The 21,608-nt window shown below is 40.2% G+C and overlaps 2 protein-coding genes across 4 annotated transcripts; one reads left to right on the plus strand and one right to left on the minus strand.

Moving 5' to 3' along the window:
* Window positions 1-813: 813 nt before the first annotated feature.
* gabpa (GA binding protein transcription factor subunit alpha) lies at window positions 814-9,533 on the minus strand. 3 transcript variants are annotated; one of them, XM_050049020.1, is made up of 10 exons: window positions 8,086-9,533; window positions 5,108-5,207; window positions 4,869-5,013; window positions 4,666-4,750; window positions 4,337-4,561; window positions 4,053-4,247; window positions 3,821-3,874; window positions 2,399-2,524; window positions 1,978-2,170; window positions 814-1,568 (listed from the first exon to the last, which is right to left on the minus strand). In XM_050049020.1, exons 2-10 carry the CDS (start codon window positions 5,182-5,184, stop codon window positions 1,346-1,348), a joined length of 1,323 nt encoding a protein of 440 aa, XP_049904977.1. In that variant the 5' UTR covers window positions 5,185-5,207; window positions 8,086-9,533; the 3' UTR covers window positions 814-1,345. The 3 variants fall into 3 exon arrangements, with proteins under 3 accessions (XP_049904977.1, XP_049904975.1, XP_049904976.1); XM_050049018.1 differs by having other exon boundaries at window positions 3,821-3,877; window positions 8,086-9,528; XM_050049019.1 differs by lacking the exon at window positions 8,086-9,533 and adding an exon at window positions 7,690-8,039 and having other exon boundaries at window positions 3,821-3,877.
* Window positions 9,534-10,877: 1,344 nt separating this feature from the next.
* u2af1 (U2 small nuclear RNA auxiliary factor 1) lies at window positions 10,878-17,132 on the plus strand. The gene is made up of 8 exons (XM_050049382.1): window positions 10,878-10,968; window positions 13,072-13,159; window positions 13,646-13,712; window positions 14,450-14,499; window positions 15,167-15,265; window positions 15,394-15,527; window positions 16,116-16,208; window positions 16,770-17,132. Exons 1-8 carry the CDS (start codon window positions 10,925-10,927, stop codon window positions 16,921-16,923), a joined length of 729 nt encoding a protein of 242 aa, XP_049905339.1. The 5' UTR covers window positions 10,878-10,924; the 3' UTR covers window positions 16,924-17,132.
* Window positions 17,133-21,608: the final 4,476 nt, after the last annotated feature.

The following is a 21,608-nucleotide window of genomic DNA, read 5'->3' on the forward strand; positions in this document are numbered from 1 at the left end:
TGCGTATGCAATGTCTATAAAAGAGACCCCAGACCAGAAAATATGAGTACCCTGCAAAATGTTTTTTTGGGGATGAGAAAACCAAGGATCCCTAATGCAATTTCACCTGTATTTGGATTATAATTTTGTTTTATGAGTTCCTCTGCATTTATTTCTTGTTAAATGTGTTTTATGGACGTGTCTAATAATTGTTTTGCGATTGTTTTGAAAAGAAGGTTGTGCTTCAACAATTCCAAAAAGTATGAAAAGGTAAAGTGTCCCAAATTTCTGAGAAAAGGACAACAAAATACCCACATTTAATTTTTTTAACTGGCTCACATCACAATAAAGCTACACTTACATGTTTCAGCACAGAGCCTTCATCGGAGCTTTCTGGCATTTTCCTGTTTTCCAAAAAGGGACGTGGCCTTGGTGATGACGTGATGCTGGTCTCGTCTTTGTGTATCTGATACTAGTGATCCAATATTTTAAATTAGTAATATAAGCAACGTATTGTACGTACATTAGGACGTTTGGGGATTTTTCTGAGTGTATCGGAAACAATAGCCAAAACCATGTAAACTCAAAACTTAACCAAAACACACTCTTAATTCCAAATCAGCTCCAGACCTGGAAAACTGCTTTCTTAATTTCATAACTTTTTTCAGGAATTTCATGACTGTGGGAACCCTGGTATTATTTCTAATTCTATACATTGTTTTAAAGAAAATCCTGCATCTTTGAAAGGTCTTGAGGTGTGTCAAATACACATTTACTAATTAAATAAAACATTACTTTCCAAGGCTGAGAGATGAAGAGACTGAATCACAGACGTTAAGAAAAATGCTTGCCACTTTATTCCCTCTAGTGGACAAAAAAGGGTCCAACAATTCAGGGAACAAACACTAAATAAAATACAAAACAGATCCTCTATAAATGGAAAATATGAAAATACACTTGTCCTTGTGGCTATCAAAAACATGAAGTACCGGTATATACAGTGGAAATGATCCTAAACTACAGACGAGGAACGCATTACACAAAGCTCACAGCTCAGTCAGACATTCAAGCATTCAGTCACATGCACACAACAACAGCACATCTCAGTAATCACGCAGACATTTGTCTCCTCATCCTGAACACACGTCTCTTGGTTAGAGTTAAAGAAAAGATAAAACTTTTAACCTGCCTCAGTCTAACTTGTAAAGACAATAACAAAGTTGTTAATCCGTACTGATCGGGGATCAGTCTTGCATTCCTGTGCCTGATAAACACAGCTGTGTCAAAAGAAGAGAACAGAGTTGATTTCCAATCAGCGGTGGAGAGCAAACTTTGGCAGCTGGACGGCGCTTTGCCGCGGCCTCCTTCAACTGTCTTTGTCTAGTGTTGTGGTGGCCAGCGTCACTGTAGTGATGGGCTGACCGATGCCGTGCATCTGCATGCGGGCCAGTTTCTTCTGTTCGCACTCGGTCACCAGGTTGTTGAGCTCAGCAGCGCTGTAGCCGATCAGAGTTCTCAGGTCACACACAAACTTGTAGACAAAGCGCTTGCCCTGCACCTTGCTGATCATGTCCCCGTCGTAGTAATACCTAAATGAGAACATGAATGTCAGAATCTCACGAATAAAACCACACAGTTTAAGAGTGAAGCAAACCATGTCATGTTTTCAATGCCGCTGTCATAACGGAGATCTGCATTGGGTCAAGTACTTGCAAAAAAAGGTGATAACTCATCATGTTAACAGCTTTATAGTGTCTTCTGTGGCCTTAGAGCTTTGTCATCATCATCATCATCATCTCAGTCTTTTTTAACAGAAAGGCCCCCCTTGTTTATCAAGCAGTTGCATTGAGGGAAATGTAGGATCTAGTGTGTCAGGATCATATTCCCCCCTAGGGACTACAAGTCAGGATGTGACTGCGACCATTTCTTAATCCGTCACCAACTCTATGGAAGTGTAATGCTGAGCCACTGGAGTACCCTTCAAAAACAGAAACAAACCTCAGGGCTCTGCTGAGTTTCTCGTAGTTCATCGTAGGCTTGTTCTTGCGCTGGCCCCATTTCTGGGCCACAAGCTCCGGCTGGTTGAGTTTGAACTCGCCGTCCTCGCCCACCCAGGAGATGCAGTCCCGTGCGTCCTTGTCTGTCAGCAGCTCCAGCAGGAACTGCCACAACTGGATCTGACCATTGTTTCCTAGCACCACAGAAACACAGCATTCAATTTAGTTTCATTTTTGGAGCAATTTCATATTCAATTATTTTCATTATTCTTGCACAAAGGCTGTGTCGTAGTGGCCGAGGGTCTGATTCCAACCCATCATCCTTTGCCTTTTTCAGCACTTTCAGGCTATCTGAACAGAGGCCTGTAAGCTGTCTACATACGAGCTACATACAGAGCCCATGTGTGTTGTGTGTATAGTACCTGTGCGGTTGCCAGGCGAGCTGCGCTCCTCTCCTCCTGAAATTCGGGGAGCTCTGGGGCCACGGTTCTGCTTCAACACCTTGATGGCAGTGGGTGTGCTCACTTGGGCCGGGATTATCTGCACAGCTGCAGACACAGACAGGAAGGTTAGAGATAAACAGAATATTGTTCATCAGAACAACTGCTGGTGTTTAAATGATTCGACATCGATTCATAAAATCCTGAGATGAGTCTTTTAATGTATGCCTTTGACCGGAGACGTGTGAAGCTTCAACCCGGTTAGTCTTGTGTGGCCGCACTTTGGTTCTTCGCACGAGATGTGGCCGGATGAGAGGCTAGTGAACCTCTGTTTATTCAAACATACCAGGAGCTGCTCCACTGAAGGCATGGCCAAGCCTAAGGCAGATACCTGGTGCATTTCAGTTAAAAACTATGAATACAGAGAAGAGCAGGACAAAAGCAAAGCCATGTGCACGTACTTGGCTTATCACCTGCTACTGTATGGATACTAATACAGATAGCCTGTAGTTAGCCTGGTTAGGTACCAGAACTGTGTTGTAGAGGCCTGTCTAAGGGTGTCGAACACACTGGACCAAAAGTCAGTTAGCCTGAGGCATGTCTAAAACGTGTAAATGGTCAGCTGGGGATTTCATACATCTATTATACGCATCACTTTGATCAGGGTATTTTCCAGCCAATTTGGTGTTGGTAAGTGTGCCATCTGGAGGACCTTGCAATGCAATAGTCCCGTGTCTGGCACATAGTGATAAGGAGTGCATAAAGGCAAGAATATTGCTCCAGTGGTTTTCAGAAATGTGAACACCCAAGTCTTGTTCCCAGGAGTCTTCGAGAGGTGCAGTGGGGCCGGGGTTTTTCCCATAAATAATTGATATTAACCGTTTTTGATCAAAGTCTAAGGTGAGAAATTGGTCCATTTGTGATTGAGAAAATGGGGAGACTGTTTTGGGGTGTCGATTCTAAATGAAAACTTTGGTATCTTTAAATATACACCAGGTTTGAGGGTTTCTTGTACAATTTACAGCATGAATCCTCTGAGAAATCCTTTCATATCTGAGAAAAATTGGTATTATAACTGATATATTCCTAATAAAATTGATACTGGAACAAATCGAAATGGAAATCAATTAGAACTGGGAGCTTTGAGAAATTCTGGGAAGCCCTGGTTCTTAATAAAGCTATTCCATCTGCAAGAAAAGGACATTTTTCTCCCTTTGAATGAACTGTCTGCTGCCCTGCAGGCTAGTAAAGGGGTTCTCTGTGTTGTGTCCCATCAGATCAGATAACTTGAGTGACTCATGACTGGCCAATTCCAGTCTTCAGCTGACTGCATGTAAGGGTATTGTCATGTTTCGGGGAAACCTTTAATTACCCCTCTGGCAGACTTTTCAGTAAAACACTTACGCTGATCGATGGTGACAGTGGCGTCACCTCCGGACTGGTCCTGGCTTGCCAACACATCTGAAAGAAGCACAAAGGATTAAGACAAAATCTGCATCAAATTCACCAGACCCGCGTACAAATCAGATGCAACTTTGACCTTCATTTGACTCCTTAAAACACTGTCACCCATCATCAGTGTGTGCAAGATGGACGCATAGTCTCCTAAAACCTACAGCGACTCTCTCTGACTTACATTTACGCAGGAGCTCCAGGTGACTCCAGAGTATCTCTCCATTGGGCACTTTCTGTAGGAACTCCTCCTGGCTGAATGAGCAGAGATCTCGACCTGGAATGTGAATGCTGCCTATTTCCATCTCATCGATGTTAAACTCCTTCATCACCCACACAGCCCAGTGGATCACCTGATCAGCCGTCCAGAGCACAGGATCTGAAGAGAGCGAGAGAAACTGTGTTTATTCTCACCACATTAAGGATTGTCTTCCGCACAGAAATGTATCTCATCAAAGTGTTTCTCACCGTATGGTATGCCCAGGCGGACCTGCTCTTTGCGGTAGCCTTCAAGCGCTGCGGCCCAGCGTGTAACCTGCTCGGAGGTCTCATCAGAAAGGCCAGATCGCTCCACAGCGATGAGCTGACCCTCCTCCACCAGTGCTCCCTCCTCTCCTGCTGCATCTGGATCAATCACCACCTCCACTGTTTCTACTGGCTTCACAATTTCCAAAATGTTTAGCTTCTCCTCACCTGGACGAGGGGAAAGAACACAAATTAGTGAGGCTGATGTAGGAATGTGCAAATGTGAACATCGACACAGACATGTTCTGATCTTTGAGGCACTTTATTGGTACCTGGTTTGGTTATAATTTGCAGGCTGAGCTGCACAGTGCCATCTGTCTTTACGCCTTGATCAAAGAGGCTGTGGTCAGGGTGAAGCTGAGAACAAAACAACACGTAAGCTGAGTCAGAAGTGAAGAAGGACATACTTTGTTGTTCAAGGGATAGCTCTCAGACTGTTTTAATGGCAACAGCAACAAGAAATGTACATTGTTACCTGGATGTCCTGCAAGCAGATGTCATATGCGTCAAGTGATATTTGGATACGAGGCTCCAAGAGCTTCTTCAAATTGCCAATTGGCTCATTGATGTCGATGTCTTGTTGAATCAGATCTGATGCAGTGATGGTCTGCTCCTCGACCCTACGTGTAAAAGGAAAGTGAGGTTAAATAACTGTAAATGTGTATATGCTGCATGCCGAGGGTATGCATTTCAAATCACCATCATCTTGCTTACCCTTCCTCCAGGCACGCCTGTTTCTCCCGTTCATCGATCTCGATCTCTATCATCTCTTCTGTTTCACTTTTAGACATTCTGTTCGACGCAGAGAGCCAAACTGTGGGAAAGTAATGAAAGAGTGTTGGAAGAGAAACACTTAACAATATATTCATAAAGACAGTAACGCTGAAACAATCATTAAAATAATCAACAATCTTGTCAATCAGCTGATCATTTAAGTTATTTATCAAGCAACAATGCCCAACTCTCTCTGGTTCCTGCCTCTCAAATGTGAAAACGTTATGCTCTTTTCTGTTTTATATCATTGTACACTGACTATTTTTAGGTTTCAGACTGTATGTTAGATAAGAACAACTTATTTGATGGCATCGCTTTGGGTTCTGGAAATTAGTGATGCACAATTCTCACAATTTCAGACATTTCAGAGCCCAAGCGATTAATAAAAGAAAAATAAATACATAAAATTGAACAAGCGATTAACTGACATTAATTATCACTAATAAGTGCTGTAGTTGAGGCCCTAAATCGTAGAGCTATTCAGTTTTAGAGGTGTACATGCCACTGTGTCAGTACTAGGGATGAAACATTGTGAAACTCCAGACAGTATTACCACGTTAAAATTTGAATTATCATTTCAATTGTGTTTGATTAAGATGCTCTGAATAACTCACGATAAATACAGTCCAGTATCAACCAAAGTTAGCAACAGTCTCCCAGGTGCAGCACGCAACGTTTTGTTTTACTATTGTTTACAGAGTGGGTGTGCAGCGGGCAAACCCAGTGATGCTGGCGGTCCCTTATCTGCATCTACAATGGCACAGACACTTAAACAAGAATTTCAGAGATGTGTTATCCTAAATGTTAAAGCACATTTTATATGTTTTTACATGTTTACATATGGTATTGGCTATGATATTATTTCAATGTTTAAAAGTGCATAGTGCTGCTAATATTTTTTGTGGTTTTCAATATAAAACTTGGTGAAATGACTTCAGTGTGTGTGTGTATCAGTATTTTTTGGACATTTTCAGTACCTTTAACAACACCACAATATAACACATAACTGTGATAATTTTGGTCACTATAATTGTGATATGAAACTTTCATACAGTTTCCTCTCTATTGTGGGTTATAATGCAACTGGATGGAGAATCTCCCCTTGATTGAGACTTTTTCACACATACGTTTATTGATAAAATCGCTTCAATTTTAGTATTAAAACATTTGTTCAACCAAAAATAACGTTCCCATTTTCATTCCTTTAAAGGTCATTCTGACTGATAATAAAAAAATATCATATAATACCATGGAACCGCAATATTTTCTGGGACGTTTATCGTACTGTAAGATCTCATACCACTGCAAACTTTAATATAAACCCCAAAATATTCAATAAAAAAAGAAAAGTGTAAACATAGGGGACCCATTATCTGTTTTGCTAGATGTTAAGTATTTCACCTCTACCTATGATGTCCCTGCTTGTGTTAATGGTTGTCTGCTTTTTCTTATCATAAAAAATAATAAAGTATAAACATAGTAAGAAAAGAGTCAAAATTGTCACATTTGAAATGGCATTAAATTTCATAAATGATTTAATGATGTTGTCATTTTAACGCTACCATGAAGATATAAAAACATACATTAAAACCATTGATTTTAACACAGTAATGTCACTAAATTGCACAAATACACTATGGCTCACTGCATTTTTTCATTTATTATTCTGTAATTGAAAGGTTTAGTGGCACAAACATTTAGAAAAGCACTTTAAAAGTTGACATAATTGATGCCCAGCTGACAGAGAATATTTCGGCTGCAGTGTATAAATGTGTGGCAGTGGGTTAAGGGTCCATGATGTGAATATGAAGCAGCAGTTGGGGGGTTTTCTCCTGTAAAGGCCTCTGAGCCTCGACTCCTCGTTGGCCGCCTGGAACAGTTCACTGTCTGCTCCAACTGCTAACGTTAGCCAACTCGAGGGCGAGGCTTTGGCGTCTAAAGGCCAACTGCTAGGCCATTAGTTACCAAAAACAGTCACCAAACACATCCACACATCGTGAACACATGTTGTAAAAACGCATAAATGTTGGATTTAAACACCTGGCCACACGTGTGGATCCACTGAAGCTGGTCCACAGTGAACCAAGTTAGCTACTGTTTTGGAAGCGAATGCTCCGCGGGGCGAGGCAGCCCATTACACAACCGTCGGTCTCGACGTGCTAAACAACGGTTAAAATATCCTAGAAACGCATTGCGCTCCATAGCGAAAACAAATCTTTGTTAAATCACACTTTAACTCTGCGCGTAGAAAACTTTTAAAACGGAAATAGAATAAACGGAAACAAAACAGCATAGGGCAAATGGAAAGGAGCCGGAAATCCTGGCTAAGGTTTACAGCGTTACAAGACTTCCGAGAGCAGCCGCGATAAATGCGACACAAGCTACACAGGGAAACTAACACCACAGAGCCACTGCGATGTTGCTAATATACTCTAAAAACGCTCGGTTACACACAAACTGCTGCTATACAAAGAAGCACGGACTGAAAATGAGTTTTTAATCGTCTCTGGATGTATACGCACTGTGTGTTTGAGGTTGGACGGTGATCAGCGCCGCGGCAGCAGACAGTCTCCTCTTCACGGCTGTTAGCAACCTAGCTAACACACAACTGCTAAAACTGGGTTTGTCCAAAATAAACTAACGCTGTTTCAGTTTTTCCAGATAACCAGAAATCGCCAGGAGCAGCTGTGCTATCTTGCTAGCTGCAGTGGAAGTTGGCCAATACTCTGAGTGTGTTTTTATGACTAGCTTGAAAGGTAGGCGTCCTCTTCCCACTAAGCTAAGTAGTCAACAACAGCTAGCTAGCTAGTGAGCCACAAAATAGCGGGAAGACCAAGCACGACAAACAGTCCCCTTACATGACCGCAGTTAAGTACACTTTCTGTAAAACAAGCACGTTTTGTGAGACATACCCATACCTTTTAAAATTCAGGCCTTGGTAGATGTTGGATTGTGTTCAACTGTGGTAGATAAAGCAGCCAAAATTCTCACAGTCGAGTCGTATCATGCAAGTTTTTGGTCAACTACACACACACTCATAGGAGGGGCGGAGACTAACTGGCAAGACAGTTACCCTAAAACTAGTATGGAAAACACTAAATGTCACTTCTCTTTATTTTAGCGTGGACTTTATTCGCTTTATCATAATTTTGGATCGTATTATTAGAGCTAATATGTGTCCAGCACATGAAGTTTGGCTTTTTAATAAACATGTTTCCCCATCAGCTTCAAATATCATGGTTAATCATCCATTTAAAATACACTCTGATTGCTTAAATAAACATATTCCCATCAGCTTCCACTAACTCAATAACATGCTGTGTGTCCTCATGTGACCGCATTTTTATTTTGAAGTTCCTCCTGTTTCCTGTAAGATGTTTAAGTACGGAAATAAAGCCTAGGAATAAAATCAAAGTATGCAGAGGCCACTATTTTGATAGCAGCTATTTTAGATACTTGCAACAGGGTGGGTTACCCTGCTAGGGTGCCCAGGGGTAAAGATGAGTCGTGTGCCTCTATTCAGCCTCCCCCTACACGCACATCCCCCTAAACAGTCATATTTCCTGTGTTTAAGAATATGGACAATTTAAGCATAACATATCAAAGGTGACACAGGCTGCATGTACTAAATCTTATTACTAGATAAACATGCAATGGCCAGTTCAGGGCTCCTATCAAGTCAGTACCTGATCCAGTGGTGTAGTGGATGAGGTGGGCGTACTACTATGTAGATGGGTGAGTTCCCGAGGAAGAAGTAGGTATACCCTCCCATATATTCCAGTGTTTTATGGCTGATAAGCAGGTGTACTGTAAAAGGCCAGAAGAAGAGGTGGGTGTACTCTCCACTATGCTACAGCACTGGTCCATCCAGGGCTGAGGACCCAGGAAAGGAGGGTATGCGCAGGTCTACTGGGTATACCCTCCTCTCTTTTTGGCTTATAGGTGGGTGTACTGTAAAAGGCCAGAAAAGAGATGGGTGTACCCTTCAAGACACCATAGCACAGGTCCCTCCAGGGCTGAGGGCCTAGATATGAGCTCAAAGCATTTAGCCTTTCTCCAGTTCTTTATCCAGCCTTGGCTTTTGTGTCTTTATGTATCAGGTAAAAGCTGTGTGATGGTTACATTAATGCACACTAGTATGTTTGGTCGTTTTATTTTTGCAGACTTGTAAAGAATAGTTTAGACAAACTGTGATATTCAGTGTTGCATGTTCTGTGCAATGGCAAAACCAATTGCCTGTCCAACATCAGCCTCTAAAAATTTCTTACATTATCATGAATCCTGAATGTGTTGAATCACAGATTTGCACTATTGCTGTTCTGCTGTTTAATATCTGAAGGACAAACCGATATCTGTAGATGTGATTCTGATGTTTTCCAGTCATGTTTCTAACTCTTGCTTGATTTTTTTTTAAATTAAATGCATACAAATGTTGAGTTTACTAATAAACTTGATGAAAACAAATTGGTCTTGTTTGTGGCCTTAATGATTCCTTTGTTTAATGTATCATTTTCATGTCTGTCATAATGTTGCTCCCTGGGGATCACTAAGATTTGTCATTTAAGAAAGATTTAATGAAATGAAACTACATGTAAAAAGCCAGACTATTGTAAGGATTTAGGCTACAGAAAGACCATTTGGATCCTATGGCATCATGTGTATAAGTCATGCTTTCAAGGTACACTGCCCCCCCCCCCCCCCAGTACTCAGGTTAAAGTTAGCTTTACATTTGCATTTATATACAATCACATTTGCTAGTCCTTGAACATAATTCACATTATGTTTATTCATCCAGCAAAACATGATCACTTCAGTTTAAATCCTGATCGTAGCGAATAATTACTGCAGGGTTAAACCAGTAGATTCAGAGGTATTGAAGGATGCTACATGTGCAGCACATAAAGAGTGTATTGTGTACGTACAGTATGAAGGCAGCTCTTGTTTCGAAAGGCACGGTCGAGACGGAAATGACCGATATTGATGAATATCCTGTTTGGGTGTCGTAACTTCAAAATAAAAGCGGTCAATTCCAAGTAGTGTTTTGAAGTGCATGTACTGGTAAAGGCACATATGAATAAGACGTGAAGAAGTTTTACACTTCACCCTTAGAGTCTGCACATAAAGACTGATAGTCAGCAGTTTTCTTTTATAACCTATGTGGTTTTAAAATTAGCTTTACAGACACAAGATGAGCTCCATGAATAGTACCATGAAAACAAAAATAATTACAGTTCATTGAAAATGTGAGGGCAGAACAGGCTAGTGAGTATATATTTACATATTTGTGTATTATTAAACTTAAAAATTATAGACTCAAAATCCAAGCACATTATAGGATTGGCTGAGTCACAGGGTCTCTATTTTTATTATTATTATTTCGGTGATAACATTACGGTACATAATTCTAACAGGAGTAGTTTGGCATACACAATGCAAACCAGTACATTACCTAACTATGAGCTCTAAAACCAACACAGTTAAATCCTCAACTTTTGGACACAGTATCAATAAAATTTAGTTTCATTTTCTAGCACTGTTTGCTGTATAAGTTTCACAAAGATAGCACTTATTGCATGGATATTGTATGTAATTACCTGATATTGTCCTAGTGCGGCTATTTCACTGTTAAAATTAATTTATGTGTGCAGGTTTTGTCAATAGCTACATGTTGGAGATTATAGATTATACATTTATGTTGAAGGACGTGGACCGGAAGTATCGCCGTTGCTGCGGGTGCTTGAACACAGGCGAGCCAAGATGGCAGAGTACCTGGCATCCATTTTTGGGACAGAGAAAGATAAGTAAGTAGTTATCGTTGTTTTATTTGATTGCTGGGCGGTTTTTGTTTGCTATATTCGCTGAAGTTCCCGTTGACTAGCAGCACGTTATAAAGCGGTGTTCGTAGACTTCAGCTGGTAGCCGGCTTTAGCAACTAGAAGCTAAGCTAGTGTTAGCATGCTAGCTAACGTTTGTAAAATACCGCGCCGTGATTGCATCTGTGTGCTGTGTTGTGTGGTGCTGGGACGGACAGAAAACAATTAAAACGAGTTACTTTTTTCAGAAATAAAACAGAATAATTTCGGTTATCAAACTTTATTAAATTTAACTCCAAATCCCACCTACCCTCGTGCCAGCCAACCATAGTTAGCTACTTTGTAAAACCCATAATGGTCTTTGTTACGGTGGGAAACTCACGGATAGTCCCACCGTGCGAGCCCCTCACTTTGTTATTAACGTTAATTAACGGTTCCCTATCCGTTTAATCGCACAGTGTTAACATTATTTATCATTTTGAGCAGTAAATTCACAGTAAAGTAAATGAATGGAAGCAGGTGTGTCTCTTCTCTCTACTCGATACTAAGTGTATCACGTTACTTTAACGTTACTTTGTTCCAACTTCACTGCCTCCTAACACTCCTGCCATGCCCCTACAGACCTCAATTAAGTGAAACACAAACACGGATCTTTTACAACTAATGGAAAAGCTTTTTTAATCTAAGATGATAGAGGATTTTCCATATTAAAGTCGTTTATATTGGTATTGCTTACCCCCTGGAGACATGATGATGTCTTTAAACATATTATAAAAACAAACACTTATTTGTTTCACTATCTATTTCTCTTAAACTCTCTGTAACACAGACAAAAATGGCCTTGTTCAACCCGGCTCAAAAGAAATAATGTGATGTACACAGAAGGGCCTGGAACCATAAGTTGATTAATTGAATAGTGGCATTTTTTCTATAATCCATTTATCATTTTAGTCCCTTTTCAAGTATAAATTAGACTACACCCTGCTAGATTACATTTATTGAGCCAGATTGAATTTTCAGACATAGTAACAAAGTGTAAAGAGTGTTTTTATATTGACCCAAACTCAGGGGTCAGCAACCTTTATTATCAAATGAGCCAGATTAGGCAAAACCAATAATTAAAACATATTTTTGGAGCTGTACATCATATTTGAGACAGCTTGTCAATAGGGATGCACTATATTGGATTTTGTTGCCGATATCCAATAGGCCAATATGTAACAACTTATTTAACTGATAATTGATACTGCTATCAATATATACACTTTTTTCCCCACCCAATTTTAGTGAAAAAATAGTGGAAATTCTTCCGTCTTCTGTAGTGGAATTAACATCATATTATTCATGCATACTCTTATCATGACGGCCCACCAGAAGATGGAGACGTGAAATAGAAAGCTTTTCAATGTATGTAATATTCATTCATTGTGCAAAATAAGAAAAAGCATTTTTGGCTGATTCGGATAATTAATTTGAAAGCTGATATCGGCCAATACTGATGACGTGCTGATATTATCGTGCATCCCTTATTAAATCTAATTTAGCCTTCCAACATTACCAATAGATATAAACATTCAAACATTCATTAATATGTTTTAAGTCAAGGTGGCTACTCTGCAGTGGGCTAGTTATGATTATTTGGTACTTGAATTTTGCAGTGTTGGTGGTGAAAGCAAACAATTCTGTCCAGGCACTATTAAATTCTCTATCATCCTTTGAGACTTCCTTTTTTTGGATTTGGGATCTATAATTAGCTTACTAAGGATAACCCAAGACTACCATTAAGGTTCCACAAAATTCATAGTAAAAGGCACAAAGCAGAAGTTGTAGACGCACCATTTGGGTAGTTGACGAAGTGTTTAAACACTTTTTTTTTTTTAGTCAGTGTATAGGCTGCACATTTTTACAACTGGAAAAAATGGAATCACTTTAGGCCTACAACAATAATAAATGAAACTGAAACTTATTTATTCATATAGTTTTTAGTCAAAGCTGCAGGGAGTCACAGGTGGGGGGCTAAAGAGCCACATGCAGCTCCAGGGTTGCTTAACCCTGCCCTAACTCATTTTCATTATTGTATTTTCTCCCCAGGGTCAACTGCTCTTTTTATTTCAAAATTGGTGCCTGCCGACATGGCGACCGCTGCTCCAGATTACACAATAAACCGACATTCAGCCAGGTAAGATCATACTGTTTTTTTCCTTGTTCTAAAATATCCTAATATAGATAAACTGATAAGGGAAGTTAATATTTTCAGTCAAATGGAAATTATGGGGAGACTTAGTTCTGTAATGGACAGGGCATATCTACCATGTAATGTTTAGTATTAGGGGAAAAAATGACTTGACTTGCTACAAGTTCTAGTCACATGTAGTGTGCATCTTTGACTCAAAGATGATTACGTTGTCTGGCTGATATTAGTAGAACTTAAAGACTTTGAGTCCTACTAATATCAGGCAGGCAACAGGACAGGGAAATATTTGAATAGGGTTTATCTGAATATCTGAATATATTTGCAGAAAGCACTGAAAACATTACTTTTTTCTGGTTATCCGTATACTCAGTCAGCATAGGATTGCTAAGGATATTTACAGTGTTTCTTTGATAGTTTTCTGTGCTCTTGACACAAACAATCCATTTCTTAATTAACATTTTTGTGTTTCAGACAATTGCCCTCCTGAACATTTACCGGAACCCTCAGAACAGTGCCCAGTCTGCTGATGGGCTGACCTGTAAGTGCTTCTATACGTTCTGACAGTTTTTAATTTGCATTGGAAGAGATGTGCAGAGTATTTTCTTTAGTGTAACTGGGAGACCACATTTATTAATTATTTATTTATATGTTAGTAAAAGCCCTAATTGTTGAGAGTTTGACTCATCAATAGGAATTTGTTTTCAAACCAAATTCTAAAAGAGGAAGGGCTTGCTTTTATGTAGAATGTAACGATTGCTCAGAAGATTATTTGGGGGAGGGGGGCGTCATGTTTATAAATTAGCTCAGGATAAAATAATTTGTTCAGGCAAAGCAGAAACTAATACTGGAATCTTATCAATATTGTAATTACAGATTAAAATAAATTTAAGGCCACCAGCCTCTAGGAGCTCTTCAGGTAGTACCTAAGTGGTAGTCCTATGATGTGATGTCAGCGTTTTAACCTGCAAGAAGTCGCACCTAAAGTCCCCTCTGTATTTATTGTACAGTTATAAACGTAATTGTTCTCTACTGAAAGCAGGCGTTAAATTGTATTGACGAGTGATCTAACCTTAAGAAGCCTGTTTGGAGGCATCAGCGTTATGTTAGTCCACCCAAGTGACCTCATGCCACTCAATCCAGTCATTCTCCCTCCTGAAAAAAGCACATTGTGTCCAGAATTTGTGTTTAACACAGAATTTACTGCAGAAATTATAATGTAATATCCATGTGTCGTTGTTTTGTATTCCCGTTATAATTCTCTCTTATAACCACTAGGTGCCATCAGTGACATGGAGATGCAGGAGCACTATGATGAGTTTTTTGAGGTAAGTAATGCCACTCTGAAGATATAATGCAGGTCTGCCTCAAACCATGACTACACCACTTTGCCCCGGATACATTTTCTTTGACTTCTTTGGAGGAAATAATTTAAGATTTCTCCTCATAATTAACTAAAACCTAAGCAGTATGTAGCTGTTGATGACATAATAATTGGGCCACTTAAAACATGACTATAAATACTTCCTGTTGTAAAACCTCATGCAGTCACATTAGGGCAGTGGGTCTGTTTTACATGTAAAAGCACCAAATTATATCTTAATGTCAAACTCTTCCTTTAATGGACTGAAACTCAACATTTCAGCTAAGGGTGCTTTCACACCTGCTCTGTTTGGCTCTAAGTGTGGTTCGTTTGGGCAGGTGTGAACATGTTCGGACCTCGATCCGAACCAGCTGCAGTCACATGACATATTGTTTGGGTTAAACATGAGCATGTTACCGTCCTGGAGGATTATTAATGTGCACCTCCTCCTGTACTGCCTTAATATGCACATTCAGCACATCCAAAGCATCAAAACATTGTTTTCTAGTTGTAGCCGTGCCTCGTTCTGAAACTGTATGGTTTGACTAAAATGAACAAATCAAGCGAACTCTAGGTCTGAAAGCACCCTAACACTCAACTACATGACGTCACCCTTAATTTTTCTCTCGCAGGAGGTCTTCACAGAGATGGAAGAAAAGTATGGCGAGGTGGAGGAGATGAACGTATGTGACAACCTCGGGGACCATCTAGTGGGAAATGTGTATGTGAAGGTGGGTGTCAGGTCTAAAATCTGTCAGTGTTACCACTGCTGTAATGCCATGTGTTTTTAGCTTGGATCCAGAGCTGGTGATTTTTCTCTTCAAATAAACTCTGTGTGTCTCTTGATGGTCCTTTGTAGTTCCGTTATGAGGAGGACGCTGAGAAGGCCGTGATAGACCTGAATAACCGGTGGTTTAATGGACAGCCAATCCATGCTGAGCTCTCCCCCGTCACAGACTTCAGAGAAGCCTGCTGTCGCCAATATGAGATGGGGTGAGTGCTACGTGATAGGACACAGCTTGTTACACAATAAACCAATAAGAAATTGTGGGAGGGCAGACTCAGACTAGAACCTGGAAGAACAGTTGCTCATTGAAACACTTCCCCATTAATGCTTTCGATGACGGTGTACTCTTGATGAAACAAAGAGGAAGTTCAACACTGTGTTTACTTAAATCTGTAGGACATCTCTGTTCAGGGTTTCAGCCATTGCAACAATGACCCCTTTAAAATAATATGTCTGGTTACTATGACCTCGCTGCACCCAGTTGTCTCCCATAAAGATAAAGGACAGGATCATTTTTATATTTTTTACTTTCTACTTTCTACTACTTTTCTACATTCTTTATGCTCCCAGTTTATTCCCTGAGATAATCCAATTATTTCTGATTCCTAAAGTATGTCGCACATCTTTGTTTTTAAGATGATGTCTCTCTCCATCAGCAAACTGTAGCTTGTATGTTGCAGCTGCTGTTTTAAACTTGTTCTCCACTGACATTCCTCCATGTCTTTTACCTCAGATGTTATTTGACGTATTATTCTTTTCTGCTCTAACTGCGCCACGCTGTCCTCTCTCCGCAGGGAATGCACTCGTGGTGGCTTCTGTAACTTCATGCATCTGAAGCCCATCTCACGTGAACTGAGGAGAGAGCTCTATGGGCGTCGGAGGAAGAGGTATGAATATCAGTTACCTTACCTACACTCAGGCACTACAGTTCAGTTCAGTTAGGGACTAGATGTTGCAATCCCTGATGCACAAACTTGAGACTCTGAGTGGGAGTAATAGTGCCGTCTGGGGGTCCAAGTGGGAGCCAAAGGATTAGATGGATAGAAAAGAGCATAGGGAAGGCAGAGCCAAGGAGAGACATCTGTGCGGACTGAGCTCTCCCTGCTGGACCGGGCCGTACACTCTACCTCCTCCTACTCCCTCATTTTGATGAGGGAAGAAACGAACAGGAGAAAAACTTACCGAACTTTAATCAAGGTGGAGTTTAACTGGTTTATTGTTGTTGCACCTACTTGCGATTGTGGGTTAAAGTTAGAGCCATGCTACGGGAGGAGGGGTAGCGGTGTAGGGAGGGTGTTTCGATGACAGGGGATGATAGAGGGCTAATTGGCAACACCTGGCGCCCCCCTCTGCTTTTACACCCTAGTGCCCTGCTGTTGTGAGTGGTGAACATGCACGTCTGGGTGTTCTCACAGTAATTCATAATCACTCCTCCTGCACTCCCACAGCCGCCACAGGTCCCGGTCTCGATCGAGAGAGAGGCGATCTCGCTCGAGGGACAGAGGTCGAGGAGGTGGAGGTGGAGGTGGAGGTGGAGGTGGAGGTGGCCGTGACCACGAGAGACGTCGCTCCCGAGACAGAGAGCGTTCAGGACGGTTCTGAACCACAAGCCATGACTACTTGTCCTTCCCTCCCTCCCGGTATCCATCCCCAGTCTTTTTTTTTTTTTTTTAAGTTTGTACCCTTCCAGGTCTATTCAAGGACTGACTGAGAGGTACCTGATTTTGAAGCTGTGACAGCATTGATGAACTTGTCTGTTCTTGATTTCTGAAAATGACTTTCACCTCATTAAATTTAACATTTTTACTTAACATGACTGATGAATCATACTTGTTACTACATAGCATTAATAATGTTTTTATGTGCTGCCTTCCTGTTGGAAATACAGTAAGAACTAAATGTTATTAAACCAAACGTATAGTTAGTTATTCAGCTCATTTCATTGCTCTGAGGTCGCAGTTTCAGATGAAAGCCCTGCATCAGTGTTCCTTTGACAGTCCTTTAAAACAGAAGGCAGCAAAAAGATCTTTTTCTGTTGGTCTTCGCTTTTCTGAAAAACACCTGATAATTTGTTTTGAGAACAGCCAGAGTAGATTCAAACATAAAGTCCTCAAATCAGATCAGCCCTGCTGTATTTTCATGTTCACTTACACTGAGTGAGCTTATATCATTTCTGCAGCGAGTTTTTTTTTACTGTACAGGTTTCCAGATGGGTCAGTGTATGTGTAACTTTTGGGTTTTGTACGTCAGAAATCATTCTGCCCTGGCTACGGTCGTGTTTTATAGTATTGTGCACAGGGTAATATAATCTGCTGAAGCTTAACTTTGTGCTGTGGTCCTGGATGTTTTGTGCCATTTAAGATGGTGCTCAAGTAATGAAATACATTAACTTAAGTACAGTTTTTGAGTTTCTTGTAATTTGTTCACATCCAAGTGTTAAAGTTCTTTAGCTTGAATATATCAAAGGACAATAACAACTTAGAAAATAACCTGATGTGGCACCAGGGAAGAAGAAGTCCAAAAAAACAACCAGCAGCGTGGCTTTTAAAGCAATCTGGACAGTGGCCCAGGTGATGACCTTCAGCTCTAATCAGTGAGAAACCAGGAACCCTGGAAGTACACACAAAACACACACAAACCCTGACAGAGGCCCACAGGCTGTCACAGTATTAAATGTGTATGCATAATGAGAAGAAATATGTAAATAAAGAGATGTTAAAGGGGAACAATGCCCATTTTCAAAATTCACGTGTTATTCCTGTGGTTTGAGACAGTCCAAAAATATTAGTTAACATAAAGTCTGGAGCTGCTCCATTAATAATGAACTGTGAAAGATGTTCTAGTTGGCACAGAGCACCCAGGGGAATGTTCTGAGTATATGGGAACATTTTCTATTCAGAACATAGAACACTACAACAGAATAAAGCTAATTTGGGTATAAAAATACAAACATTTTATGAGTCCACAAATCAGGCTCCAAATGACTGTCTATGGAGAAGCTCCAGACGTAATAAATGGTAAATAGAATGCAGTCTTCTGACCACTCAAACCGCATTTACACAACATGTCACGTTCACATGCAGGTGGCCGAGGCTGCCGCCTGCTGCTCAGCGACCACTCACACGCTCTCACACACCAATGGGGCAGCTATCAGGAGCAATTCAAGGTTTCGTATCTTACGCAAGGATGCTTCGACATGGAGTGGAGGAGCCGGGGANCATGTCACGTTCACATGCAGGTGGCCGAGGCTGCCGCCTGCTGCTCAGCGACCACTCACGCTCTCACACACCAATGGGGCAGCAATCAGGAGCAATTCAAGGTTTCGTATCTTACGCAAGGATGCTTCGACGTGGAGTGGAGGAGCCGGGGATTGAGCTGCCAATATTGCGATTGGAGGACGACTCACTACCTCTGAGCCCCAGCTGCCCTAGATATACCCTATAACATCACAAGTTTGAGACTTCTTTGGTTTCTGGCGTTGAGAGCTCATACTCCCAAATATTGACTGAACTTTAATAGACCATGGAAATACACACTGGGATTCTTAATTAAAGTGATGTTACCCTTTAAAATATAGTAATATAAATTGGTGGAAGACAGTGCTGACGGTACTATCTACCTACGTACCTACCTACCTATCTAGAAGCACAATGGGTGACATGTCTGCTGAGTGTGGCGGCCTTGCAAGAACGTGGATGTTTTCAGCAAGGCAGACAAATGTAATGACATTGGGTCTCAGGATCTCGTTGCAATATCTCTGTGCATTCAAACAGCCATCAATAAAATGCACCTGTGTTCCTTGTCTGTAGCTCATGCCAGCCCAGAGTCGTAAAATAAAGACAGTGCAGCAAGTGCGGTTGCTCTCTGGCCTGGGAGGTGGGGGGCCCATAGAGAAAGCGGGCCCTCCAACAATGAGTCAGGTAGAGAATGGGAGAATGGGTCTTTATGTGTGATTGCCGGCTTGGAAATATTCCTATGTTCAAAGAAGAACTCGCATTATATTCAAAAAAGTGCCATTTGCCATATATGCTCTTGAAAAAGGCAAATAAATAAACTATAAAATGATTAAATTAAATGAATAATTTCTTATTTTCTTTGGATTTTTTGTTACATACAGATGCAATGATGATTGCTGGGTAACATTTACTGTATGTTGCTGTTTTGAGACTGAACATGTGACCAGACAATAGCGTGCAATGGGGCCTGTTGTAACTACCTTACGCCACTGTGCCAGCCCATACCATAACCCCACTGCCACCATGGGACACTGTGTCCACAACATTGGCTTTAGCAAACTGCCTGCACACACATGCCATATATAAGCTGTCTGCTATCTGCCTGGTACAGAGTAAACTGGGACTAATCTGTGGAGAAATCTAGAAGTAGTGTGTCTTAAAACACACATAATACGAACAGAAGACTGTTTTTCCAAATTATTCTGCTGATGGAGGAAAGTTTTTTTTCTCTGTGCTCACCTTAAATCTGAGTTCAAGTGTTTGTATGAGAGTGGTTTTCTGACAAAACTAGTTTTGACGTCAATCACGGTTCGAGTTTCAAATTACGCAAGTGTGATGTGGAAACTTTAAAGAGTAGCAAGAGACACACATATTTCTATTCTAGATAGATGAAATGTACATGTCTTATCAGAAGTAAATGGTGTATCACAGAAGAGAAATCTTTCATATTAAAAAGACAAATCTCTTGTTTGTTATGTTATGTCCTCACGTGGCCTGTTGTTACCACATGTAGTGTCTCAATAGACCAGAAGGAGGCAGTACTGACACACAGGCTGTGCACTGGATGTGATGCATCAACAGCTCTACAGAAACACACTGTCCTGTATATTCAGTTCCTCATGAGAACATTGAGTTCAGTTGAGCTTAAAGGGCCACACTGTCTTCAGTCAGTGATACCATTAATTCTGCATTCAAGTGCAGCTCGATGCTTTGGGTATAGGTAAAATAAATTTTCTTTTTTCCTTGATATTTTCCAAATTGAACACATAAACGACACAATAATATTTGGTCGGTACAATAATATAGAATATACAAAACCAAGACAAAACAAATACCAAAAACAACCACACCACTAAGAATATAAAATAAATCCATATTAAAAAATATCAAAATATGTGCATTATGATACAAATAACATGGTTGTTAGTTGGACAACTGTCTGTAACAATATTAAAAGGCTTAATGTGAAACCAGTTAAAGAGGCAAAACACTATATGCCAAGATCAAAAGCAAATTTTAATTCGTGAAAATGTGATTTAATCTTTAACCTAATTTAGCTTAATCATCTGAGGATATTTGTTAGAAGGAAACACATACACAGCATGTCCTCATAACATGATTGGATTAATATTAATTTATTTTTTTCTGACTAATATTAGAGGATAAGTTGAGCCACATGTAGTGGATGTCATCCCGTTTATTTTTCTGCAATTGTTTTGGCACATGTTTCTGATTTTACACCAAGTGATAGTTTTGAAGATTTTTTTTTTATTTTATTTTTCTTTCTGAACATCTGTATTTAACTTTTTAGGCACTTGGCTGTCCAAAATCTAAGTAATTCAGTGTCCTTTACATCATAAAGAGCCTGTCTTTTGGCAATATTTAACATTTTTTTACCATAAAGCTTTCTTTTTTCTTCTTCTGCTGTTTTCACATTAAACCCTGTAGCATATCCATCTTTTAAAAGTTATAATGAGATTTCTAAATTGCTTGTTAAAGACTTTAAAGTTAGACTTTTGAAAACAGAAAAAACAAAATATTCCCTTTTATGATGAAAATTAAATCCATAAACCGTAATGTTGTGTTCACACCAGGTGCGAATAAAACAATACGTAAAGTCAATGTAAAGATACGATTAGATGTGAAATGCAGGAATTAAGTGGTGCGAATGAAGCGAGTAGTATGATTTCGCATTATACACCTTTTTGCGAGAGTTGAAAAATCTGAACTTTAACGACCAATTTCAAGTTCAGATGTATGACACAGAGGATGTATTGGCTGAAGTTCATTCATAGATTCAGCAATTTCATGCGTGTATGAAATGGGTCAATGCAAATTATTTTAGTGTTCAAACTTCTCATTGCGTTTGGTGTGAACTCAACATAAGATCCAACCTAGTTTAATTTAATACACTGCTGCCACAGCCTCATATGGTCTGGTATGACCTGTTGCTATTATCAGCTAATACTAACTGTAGGTTACAAACGCATACGTTTTAATCAAAGGTCCAGTGTGTAGGATTTAGGGTCATCTATTGGCACTAACTATGTT

The sequence above is a fragment of the Epinephelus moara genome, chromosome 7 (genome assembly GCF_006386435.1).
Source record: "Epinephelus moara isolate mb chromosome 7, YSFRI_EMoa_1.0, whole genome shotgun sequence".
Classification (NCBI taxonomy): domain Eukaryota; kingdom Metazoa; phylum Chordata; class Actinopteri; order Perciformes; family Serranidae; genus Epinephelus; species Epinephelus moara.